This window comes from Lynx canadensis, chromosome A1, assembly GCF_007474595.2.
Source record: "Lynx canadensis isolate LIC74 chromosome A1, mLynCan4.pri.v2, whole genome shotgun sequence".
NCBI lineage: Eukaryota > Metazoa > Chordata > Mammalia > Carnivora > Felidae > Lynx > Lynx canadensis.
In genome coordinates, this window is record NC_044303.2 from 156,918,137 (window position 1) to 156,930,171 (window position 12,035).

A 12,035-nucleotide genomic window follows, 5' to 3' on the forward strand; every position below is an offset into this window, starting at 1 on the left:
TCTTTTTTTGACAAATGACTATCCTGTCCCCCTCCCCAATTTTTTTTTTTCGTTGAGACTTTAGGTATGAACATTTAAATTGAATTTACAGTAGACGTGTGACGACAGAGTGCCTAGTGAACTTTTTGGTTTATGTTAAGTTATGCCTCAGTACCTAGTGTATCTATTGATATGCAAGGTGTTCTCGTTTTAGGAACTTTTGATAACCTGTATTGCAGGTGTTCAGTACATAAGTTGAATGTCGGGGGTGTATTTTTATGTCTAACTTGATTATATCTGATTTAAAGAGTATTGTTAATTTAAATGAATCAGGATGTTTTAAACACTTGAAGTTATAAATTACTGTGAAGACCATTAGCCTTCAAGTAATGCAGATAAGCCCCTTTTAGATCTGTTTTCTAAGTAACGATTTTTTTTTTTTGCCTGTTGACTTGGGTTCAATTGTATGATGTAATATTTTCTTGCTTCCTTAAAGCAGAAAGCATAGTCATGTGAAACAGTCTTTGAAACAGTGGTTAAATGTGGCTACCTTTCATCAAAATTCATACCTCTTGGGGCGCCTGGGTGGCTCAGTCGGTTAAGTGGCCGACTTCGGCTCAGGTCACGATCTCGCGGTCCGTGAGTTCGAGCCCCTCATCGGGCTCTGTGCTGATGGCTCAGAGCCTGGAGCCTGTTTCAGATTCTGTGTCTCCCTCTCTCTCTGCCCCTCCCCCGTTCATGCTCTGTCTCTCTCTGTCTCAAAAATAAATAAACGTTAAAAAAAATTAAAAAAAACAATTCATACCTCTTATGACTTCATAATAGTATCCAAAATTTTCACGGAAATGTTTTTCTTTTTTTAACCAATAGTATAGCTTTATTAACTAAAGAGTATTTTTCTTATTAATTCTAAGGTAATCTTTTCATTGCTTAAACACTTTTTAAAATGAACAATTGCGTATAGACTGAATAATAAAACCTAAAGTACAGAATCCTCTTTCTCAATAAGACAACTATAATGAAATATGTAACTCTTGTAATTGTCCATAAATATGCTAATGGAAAACATATCCTGCACAATGTATTATGTACTCTTTCTAACCTTCTAAGGACATCTTATTGCTTAAAAGTAAAGTCTCCCTGAAACTTTTTTTAAGTTATTTTTTAGAGGTTTATTGATTTTGAGAGAGTGAGAGCATGAGCAGGGGGCAGCGCAGAGAGAGGGAGAGAGAACCTCAAACAGGTTCCGTATTGTCAGTGCAGAGCCCGATGTGGGGCTCCAACTCAAGAACTACAAATCATGATATAAGCTGAAACAAGGAGTTGGACACTTAACCAACTGAGCCACCCAGGCGCCCCAAAATATCCCTGAAGCTTTTTTTTAATGTTTATTTTTGAGAGAGAGAGAGAGAGAGAGCGCTCGTGCACAGGTGGGCAAGAGGCAGAGAGGGAGACACAGAATCTGAAGCAGGCTCTCAGCTGTCAGCACAGAGCGCAACATGGGCCAAAGTCAGATGCTTAACGGACTGAGCCACCCAGGTGCCCCTCTCTGAAACTTTTAGGTTGACTTAGTTTTTACTTTCTTTGTATCAAAATTACTTTGAAATAGGGTGTTTCCTTGTTCTTGATGGAGAAAAGCCCATATGAATTAGTCTAGTAATTTATTCATCTGAGATCCATTTTGAAAAGAAAATAATGAAAATTTACTTTTTCGTAATAAAAAAATGGCACTCTTTAGATTGTTCCTAGAAATGCGTTGAAATTTTAGACATTAGTGTTATTTTTTTAATTATGTTTACATATTTTCAGTAATACTGTTCATTTAAATATCTCCTCACCCTCATAGTAGATTCCTTTTCCTGCAGTATATTTTTCTCTTGTACTAGCTAAAAATAGGTTAATTTGTAAAATTATAATGTAGTTAAAAGTATTAGGCTAAATTCTGAAATTTAAGTTCGTGGTATTGTAGAAAAGGCGTTTAGAAACAGAAACAGGCACATCTTTGAACCAAACCTTGGTTTCACCATTTTGCTAGCTGTGTACCCTTGAGCTAGTTTCTTAATTGCTAAGATTCTCTAGTATTCTCATCCGTATAAGAAGGGTAAACAGCACTTAAATTGTCAATAAGGGAAGGAACTAACATGTAGTATACAGACTATAGTTAGGTCCTCATTAAGAGTGAACTCTTGCGGGCGCCTGGGTGGCGCAGTCGGTTAAGCGTCCGACTTCAGCCAGGTCACGATCTCGCGGTCCGTGAGTTCGAGCCCCGCGTCGGGCTCTGGGCTGATGGCTCGGAGCCTGGAGCCTGTTTCCGATTCTGTGTCTCCCTCTCTCTCTTCCCCTCCCCCGTTCATGCTCTGTCTCTCTCTGTCCCAAAAATAAATAAAAACGTTGAAAAAAAATTTAAAAAATAAAAAAAAGAGTGAACTCTTGCTTGTTTAACTTTATATCTTATGCTTCTACTAAGTAATTAATACAAAGTTCCTAGTGTACTTAAAGCAGGTTTGACTTTCATCCCCCATAACTAGCCAACATAGACGGTCTATCCATTCTTTTTTCCCTGAACATGGCCCCTCTTGTCCATCTTGTTTCCTTGAGGGTGGCTTTATCCATAAAAGTAGCATCTCCAGTGCACTTGTTCCTTGTGTGGTACTGGATAGATAGAATATCTCCATAAGTCCTCTTAGCCTGCCATTTCTTCCTCACCAGAGTCATTCTGCTGCAACTTCATTTGCTCCCTCTTCTGCTAAATTTACCGTCAAAAAGACTGAGTATGACTGCTCCTTTCCCAAGTAATGCCATTGGAATAAGAGCATGCCTTCGGTCTCACCACTGGAGACCTATACACACTGGAGGCAAATACACACAAGCACACATATTTTGTATCTTTAAAGGAAGAGGCAGGAATGGACACTACATCTTTAAGAAAAAAATTCCAAAGGCCAGCTGAATGAAATTAAAAAAGGCCTAATTTGGCTCTTAGGCCAAGAGGGTACATACAGAATTCCTAAATTTCGCTTGATGTTACCGCATTCAGAGCCAAACAGTAATCTACTCACTATGAATACAGTGATTTGTATATACCTTTTGTGATACTGGTTAAAACAGAGATCCAGCCCTTTGACCCTTTTTCACTTATTTGCTTTCCCTGTTAAACGCTTTAGGTAGGAGAAACCATGAAAATCTTAAAACTCTTGACAAAGCAGCAATATTGATTGCATTTAAGACTTGGTATATCCTTTCCAGAAAAGGGAAGTTTAGAAGTGATTTTTTTTTTTTTTCAACGTTTTATTTTTATTTTTGGGACAGAGAGAGACAGAGCATGAATGGGGGAGGGGCAGAGAGAGAGGGAGACACAGAATCGGAAACAGGCTCCAGGCTCTGAGCCATCAGCCCAGAGCCCGACGCGGGGCTCGAACTCACGGACCGCGAGATCGTGACCTGGCTGAAGTCGGACGCTTAACCGACTGTGCCACCCAGGCGCCCCTAGAAGTGATTTTCTTTAGTAGATTTAAAATCAAAAGAGAGGTAGGTTTAAAAGCAAAATAGTTCCCTAGAATAACATTAAGAAACTTTAGTTTTCAGTTTTCAGTTACTTACTGGTTGCCTTGAAAGGATGAAGAATATTCACTGGCATGGAAAAATGAACATGATAATATTTTAAATAAAACTTAAAATACAGAACTATATCATCTCAGTTTTGTTTATATATATATATACATATATGTTATTTTTTCACATACATAAACTTTTAAGTAAATCCTTTATCTTAATTATTAGCATACAACTTAAAGGATGCATTATGGTTGATCATAAAATCAATGTAATCAGAGGATCAGACGTTTATGCTTATTTTTCTACCACAAACTTTGTTGAGCATCCCTGCGCATTTTTTGCAGCACTTTATTCTTTCCCTCAGTGGTTTACACCCTGGTTTTTTATCCTCCCTCCTGAACCAGACCTTTGCATTCAACTGTATTCCTACTGTATTGCCTCTACTTCTCCCTGACTTCTCTTTTCTATACACTCGGTCATATTCTTCAGTTATGTTCTAGCTATGTGTCATTGTAAAGAATTCATAGACCCTAAAAAGCTAGTACATAATAAAATGTTCTTAATTATGATGAGTGCTATAGGTTTATTTGCATTTCCAACCAACACGAACTGCACAGGAATTTCAGGCATCAGGGATAGGCCCATGTGGGAGATATTTTGGGAAAGTCCACACCACAGAGACAGTTGCTTTCTCTGCATAAATGCCAGCTCTGTTCACAATCATTATCTGCTTAGTTGTGTGTATTATATGGTTCAAGGTAAGTAACTATTTTTTTAAATACTATGTTTAAAAAAATTATTACAAAAGTATTTTCTTGTAACTAAGAATCTAGTGTGTAATTTTTCACTTTTTGACGGTAAAGATAAAACCTTTAACTTTAAATAAATGCTCTCTGTTTTCTCTTCTTTTTGTTGTGTTAGGATAGTAGCTTCTGTGTGAATGCTTGAAGGGCCACTCCCTACAAGTTCTAGAAAAAGCTATCATTTCCTTAGAAATACCAATGATAGAATTATATTGCAGCATGTTTACTTACTTTCTTGCACTGGAAGACATCTGGCAGTTAGCCCTTGATCCTCCGTACCCCAGAACATATCACCCACATAAAACTTGACCCTTCTTATAAGGACTTTGAATTATTTGAGTCATTAGTAGTTATTAAACCAGTATTATATAATCCTCTCTTTGGGCTTATTGGCATATCAGGCTGTTGTTTCTTGTTTTCTTAATCCTGCAGGGTCATAGGAAGAATCATTAAACCACTGATTTAATAAATATAAATAACACTACTCATGTATCTATAAATGTCTTTTTCTATGTATACAAATACCAATTTTTTCATGTATCTGTATGAATTATATCAGTGATCCAGCCCATAAGTTTGTCATAGGATTATAGTATTAAAAAGCATTGCTAAATCTATTGTAAACTGTTACTTAAACTAGAACACTTGCTAATAGGATGCTACTCGATTAGGTTAATGGAATTTATTTTTATTTTTTTTTTCATGTTTATTTTCAGAGAGAGAGAGAGAAGGAGGGGGGGGAGAGAGAAAGAGAGAGAGGGGAGAGAATTCCAAGCAGGTTCTGTGTTGTCAGTGTGGAGCCTGATGGGGGGCTGGAACTAACAAACCCCATGAGACCATGACCTGAGCCAGAATTGAGTCTGGATGCTCCATCAACTGAGCCACCCTGGTGCCCCCGGAATTTGTTTTTAAAAAATTGTGCTAGTTTGTGCCATCGCTAGGATTCACACTTCTGTGAAAGTTTAGCTAATAGCCCAGTTTTTCTGATAAACTTGTAAATAAGTGCCCTGTATTTTTATTTGTTTTTTAACATTAGTATTTGCATAATGTTTGAATCAGGACATGCTGTTATTTCACACTTCCCTTCTTCTTGCTTGTTTAGTTTCAGTTTCATTTTTAATTGTTTTTCAGAGGAAAGAAATTGCTTTAAAAGAGCTTTCCTGATTCCTATTGAGTAGTTGGTCCTGTTTTCATTTTACTATGGACTCTTGCTGTGATAGAAAATGCTGTTAAATATACAAAATGGATGTATTTATTCCACTGCAAACAAAGTATTATTTAAGATGAAAAGTTTGCATGATGCACATCCAAGTCATTTAATAATTTATACATCAAAATGTGCGAAAATGCCAATAATCATAAACATTCCGGGGCCCCTGGGTGACTCCGTCAGTAGAGCACTGGACTCTTGATTTTGGCCCTGGTGATGATCTCATGGTCGTGGCATGGAGCCCAGCGTCTGGCTCCATGCGGAGTGTGGAGCTTGCTTGGGATTCTCTCTCTCTCCTCTGCCCTTCTCCCCAACTTGCATGCTGTCTCTTTCTCTAAATAAACATTAAAAAAATAATAACAGGGGCGCCTGGGTGGCGCAGTCGGTTAAACGTCCGCCTTCAGCCAGGTCACGATCTCGCGGTCCGTGAGTTCGAGCCCCGCGTCAGGCTCTGGGCTGATGGCTCAGAGCCTGGAGCCTGTTTCCGATTCTGTGTCTCTCTCTCTCTCTGCCCCTCCCCCGTTCATGCTCTGTCTCTCTCTGTCCCAAAAATAAATAAAAAACATTGAAAAAAAAATTTAAAAAAAAAATAATAATAATAAACATTCCAATTATAGAATAGCTGTTAATTAACCTGATCGAAAAGAGGAATATAGTATTTTTCCCCCTTGTAGTTCTATATAACATCTAGTTCTCAGGAAGCAGAAGAATAAAATTTAAAGGACAATCTTTAAATAGAACATTCTGGATAATAATGTTACAGTGATTTTGTATTCATTGCTTTCCGTATGTATATTCTGATTATTTAACAGTCTATATATGTCAATATTTTAGAAAAGCCAGATGATCAAAATTTTAGGTTTTTAAAGCTAATCAGCCTCTCTTTTGGCAACATTTCTTCGAATAGCCTACTAAATAGCTTTTTGAATCTTTAAAATACATAAACAAAATAAATGTAGTAGGTAATATAAATATGACTAAAACACTTGTGTTCCTCTGATAAAAGTGGCTCTCAAGAAATATAAAAAGTTAGATTGCTTTTCCACTAGAATACCGAGATGATCTTCACCAGTATTTTGAATCTCACTTACCTAATATTTGTTAAAGGACCTACCATTTTCTTTTTGTTTGTTTTAATTCTTTTTTATTCTTTGGGGGGCACCTGAGTGGCTCAGTTGGTTAAGCATCTGACTTTGGCTCATGTCATGCTCTCTTAGTCCATGAGTTAGAGCCCTGTGCCTGGCTCTGCCCTGACAGCTCAGAACCTGGAGCCTGCTTGGGATTTTGTGTCTCCCTCTCTGCCCTTCCCCTGCTCTTTCTCTCTCTCTCTTTCTAAAATAAACATTAAAAAAAAAAAAGAAAATACCAAGATGATCTTCACTGGTGTGTTGAATTTCACTTACCTAGTATTTCTTTTTTTTTTTTAGTTGTTTTTTTTTTTAACATCTATTTATTTTTGAGAGACAGAGAGAGAGACCACAAGCAGGGGAGGAGCAGAGAGAGAGGGAGGCGCAGAATCCAAACCAGGCTCCAGACTTCAAGCTGCCAGCACAGAGCTCAACGTGGGGCTCGAACTCATGGACCGTGAGATCATGACCTGAGCTGAAGTTGGCCATTCAACCAACTGAGCCACCCGGACACCCCACTTACCTAGTATTTCTAAAAGGACCTACCATTTTCTTTTTTGCTTGTTTTTTTTAATTGTTTTTTTAATTCTTTTTTAATGTTTTTATTTAAATTTCAGTTAACACAGTGTAATATTGGTTTCAGGTGTACGGTATAATGATTTAGCACTTCCTTACAACACCTGATGTTCATCACAAGTGCACTCCTTATTCCCTATCACCTGTTTAATCCATCCCCCACTCCTTTCCCCTGTGGTAACCATCATTTTGCTCTGTATAGTTAAGAGTCTGTTTTTTGGTATGCCTCCCTCTCTCTCTCTCTCTCTCTTTTTTTTTTTACTTTGCTCATTTTTGTTTCTTAAATTACATCGATGAGTGAAATCATATGGTATTTGTTGGTCTCTGACTTATTTCACTTAGCATAGTACTCTCTAGCTCCACCTATGTCGTTGCAAATGGCATTCTTTTTTACGGCCGAGTAATATTCCATTGTATATATACCACATCTTTATCCATTCATCAGTCTATGTACACTTGGGCTGTTTCCATAATTTGGCTATTATAGACAATGCTGCTGTAAACATTGGGGTACATTTATCCCCAATAAAAAAATTAGTATATATATTTTTTTATTCTTCGGGTAAATATCTACTATTGCAATTGCTGGATCATAGGGTAGGTCTATTTTTTACTTTTTGAGGAACCTCTATACTGTTGTCCAGAGTGACTGCACCAGTTTGCATTCTCACCAACAGTGCAAGAGGGTTCTGCTTTCTCCACATCCTCACCAACAGCTGTTGTTTCTCATATTGTTGATTTTAGCCATTCTGTCCCGTGTGAGGTGATATCTTATAGTTTTGATTTGTATTTCCTTAACGATCAGTGATGTTGAGCATCTTTTCATGTGTCTCTTGGCCATCTGGATGTGTTCTTTAGGAAAATGTCTATCATGTCTTCTGCCCATTTTCTAATTAGATTATTTGGGTTTTTTTGCATGTTGAGTTCTATAAATTCTTTATATATTTTGGATACTAACCCTTTATCAGATATTTCATTTGCAAATGTCTTCTCCCGTTCCTAAATTGCCTTAGTTTTATTGATTGTTTACTTTTCTGTGCAGAAGCTTATTTTGATGAAGTCCCAATAATTTATTTTTGCTTTTGTCCCTTGCCTCAAGAGACCTATCTTGGGGCGCCTGGGTGGCGCAGTCGGTTAAGCGTCCGACTTCAGCCAGGTCATGATCTCGCGGTCCGTGAGTTCGAGCCCCGCGTCGGGCTCTGGGCTGATGGCTCAGAGCCTGGAGCCTGTTTCTGATTCTGTGTCTCCCTCTCTCTCTGCCCCTCCCCCGTTCATGCTCTGTCTCTCTCTGTCCCAAAAATAAAAATAAAAACGTTGAAAAAAAAAAAAATTTAAAAAAAAAAAAAAAAAAAAAGAGACCTATCTAGAAAAAGGTTACTGCCTCTGTTCTCCTCTAGGGTTTTTATAGTTTCAGGTCTCACATTTAGGTCTTTCATCCATACTGAATTTATTTTTGTGTCCTGTGTCAGAAAATGTTCCAGTTTCATTCTTTTGCATGTTGCTGTCCAGTTTTCCCAGCATCATTTGTTGAAGTGACCATCTTTTTCCCATTGGATATTCTTTCCTGGTTTGTCAGAGATTAGTTGACCATATATTTGTTGATTCATTTCTGACTTTGTAGTCTGTTCCACTGATGTGTCTATTTTTGTGCCAGTACTATAGTGTTTTGATCACTACAGCTTTATAATATAACTTAAGTCTGGAACTGTGAAGCCTCCAGCTTTGCTTTCTTTTTCAAGGAGGACCTATCATTTTTTAAAGGAAATTTGCCTGAAGGATTTATTTATATCCATAGAATTAATAGAAGCAGCATTTCTCCCTACTTGTGGTCATATGCCTTGTAATCCACTTGTGGCTTTATTCTACATGTGTTAATGTGTTCTGCATCAAACTGAGTCATTGTTTCAAGCAGCAGAGCATATTCTTTGTAAAGTTTTTTATATATTACCAGTCTATATAAGTGGATATTATCACTCAGCAGCTATGTCATATATCCCATAAACATGGTTAAAGAGATTTATAAGGAGTTCCTTCTGCAAGAAGCCACTTATAATTTACTTAGTGTTGGTTGTATTTTCATGAGTGGTTTTTCATATGATAACAAGCCCTGTTTTGTGCATTTTACAATTTTGTACCAGAACCTTTTAACTTTAAAAAAAATGTTTCATTGAGGAACCTTATCCTTAGAGACACATTCTTTATGTTAAGTATCTTGATTTTTAGGATTTTAAAGGGTTAATGCATTACATCCCTTTCCCTCTTTTGGAGCCACTAGAGAAATAAGAAAATTCATTATTTTTGGGCCAAAATACCAGCTTTTTTACTGATTAAAAATTGGTTTGGAAGAGTTAGCTTTGTATAATTCAAGTGTGCTTCTTAATACATAATCTCAGAATTCATTTACCCACCACACTGCAGGATTACTACTGGCAGTTTCTTGGGACATGTCAGAAAGCATTAATAGGAACTTGTCTTTGCAAGAGGGTGGTCCAGCAAAGCATACATATCCAGTTAGTTCTCTCAGGTAACTTCTCCTCCCAAAGCAAGGAGTGATGAAGGGTAGAGAGAAACCAGGCTTATTTCCAGCTGAAGTTCTTCCTCTTAGAAACCTTAAGCAAAGAAAATGAAGCTTCACTCTTAACCCTGAATAGTGCTTTTAATTGTTCACAGTGAGACTTTCTTTCAGGTTTTACTCAAGAATGAATCTCAACTTTTACTTAAATACATATATGTATGTATAGTTCATATATATTTAGTACCTATATACGTTTGGTCTTTGACAGTAGACTTTCTATAAAGAACACTTATACTCACTCGTCTTGTTCTATGTAACACTTGTCACCAGCTGTCTGTTACTATTCCTGGCCTCAAACAGGTATAATTTTTTAGTTTCCTTTTAATTGTCTTTAAAGGGTCAGCTGCTTTTGCTCTACGGCATTAATTAAACACTAATTTAGAGCCATAGTGACATAATTGTTAGAGAAATGAAAAATTACCAATTTCTCTAGTCCCTGCTTTCTTCATCTATAAAGAGTAGATTTTCTATATGATACTATCTAGTTCTGAAGTTCTGATGTCATGTAAACAAACAAAATTCTGTATTCTAATTAAAAATACTGTGAGGGCGCCTGAGTGTCTCAGCAGGTAAAGCATCTGACTCTTGATCTCAGCTAAGGTCTCAGAGTTTCTGAGTTCAAGCCCCACATTGGTCTTAGTGCTGGCAGCACAGAGCCTGCCTGGGATCCTCTCTCTCCCTGACCCTCCCTGCTTGTTCTCTCTCTCTCTCTCTCTCTCTCTCTCTCTCAAAATAAGTAAATTAACTTTTTTAAAAAAACATTTAAAAAAATAAATAAAAATACAGTGAGGTGTAATCTTTTTTGCTTAATAAATGTGCCTCTTCAAAAACAAAATGTTTTATGAATAACATTTAAATGTAGATTAAGGTTCCTATTAAATGTAGATTAAGGTTCCTATTAAAATTAAGGTTCCTATTAAGGTTCCTATTAAAATTAAGGTTCCTATTAAAATGTAGATTAAGGGGCGCCTAGGTGGCTCAGTTGGTTAAGCATCCGACTTCGACTTCGGGGCCCAGGTCATGACCTCACAGTTGGTGAGTTCGAGCCCCACATCGGGTTCTGTGCTGATGGCTCAGAGCCTGGAGCCTGCTTCAGATTCTGTGTCTCCCTCTCTCTCTGCCCCTCCCCTGCTCTGTCTCTCTCTCTCAAAAATAAATAAACATAAAAAAAATAAATAAATAAAATAAAATAAACTTGAAAACTGATTTTTTTTTTCAGTTTATTTTGTAGGTGATGAAACTAACATATAGCAGAGTTAAGAAATGTATATTGGGAATAGAATCCAGGTTCATTATATGTACCTACTATACTAAGTTACTTGGTGTAAATGATGTGGGACCATAAGTTTTATCATCTCTACTTACTTACACATACTCTCAATATATATCCATAAGCACCTTAAAAATTGTTATAAGGTAAGATTAGGTTTCATTGTCCATATTGTACTTGTTGCATAAGACCTTAACAAAAAGAGTGCTTTTAAAACGAAGCTAGTATTATTATACTAGTATTGTTTAAATATCCCCTTCTGAAGAATTGTATTCATTCATCAGTGTTTTAGTGTCAAGTGATGTTCTGATGGAAACTTTCAGTGTTCAAGATAGAAAAAAAAATCTATTTACTGTTGTATTTTGAGAAGATAACTTTATAAACCAATTTCTATTGAACATAAGCAATCTTAACAGTGGTATTGACAATATAGCCTTAGATGTTTAATTCTTTTTATGTTTAAGTTTTATTTTTTTTATTTTTGCACTCATAGTTAAAAAAATAATGTCAATCCTGTGAATAATATTTTTAACATATTTTATCTTTATGTGTATATATGTTAGATGGAAGATGGTGCTCCAAAGCATATCATCCAGATGACAGGATTTAAGATGGAAGAAAAGGAAGCTCTAGGCAAATTGCTTTTAAAACTAGATTGCACTTTTATTAAGAGTGAGGTGAGTACAGAAACTTACCAACTATTTAAAATAGAATTGAAAAATAATATTGGCCTAAGAATGATAAAATGTCCTCCTGATATTATAAGAATAAAATAAATGTGCTATAAAAGAAATCTTACCTTAGTAACGTTTCTTCACTGGATTTTTTTCTTCCAGAAATACAAAAATTGTACACATCTTATAGCTGAACGCTTGTGTAAAAGTGAAAAGTTTTTAGCAGCTTGTGCAGCAGGTAAATTAACTACTTTCCTCCTTGAATG

The 12,035-nt window shown here is 36.5% G+C and overlaps 1 protein-coding gene across 3 annotated transcripts in view; it reads left to right on the top strand.

The window, feature by feature from the left end:
- SLF1 (SMC5-SMC6 complex localization factor 1) overlaps window positions 1-12,035 on the top strand; it is a 91,200-nt gene that overhangs the window by 893 nt on the left and 78,272 nt on the right. For all 3 annotated transcript variants that reach the window (XM_032593678.1, XM_032593680.1, XM_032593679.1), the window contains exons 2-3: window positions 11,659-11,772; window positions 11,932-12,007. In XM_032593678.1, coding sequence (XP_032449569.1) covers window positions 11,659-11,772; window positions 11,932-12,007 — 190 coding nt within the window. The remainder of the gene's footprint in view (window positions 1-11,658; window positions 11,773-11,931; window positions 12,008-12,035) is intronic.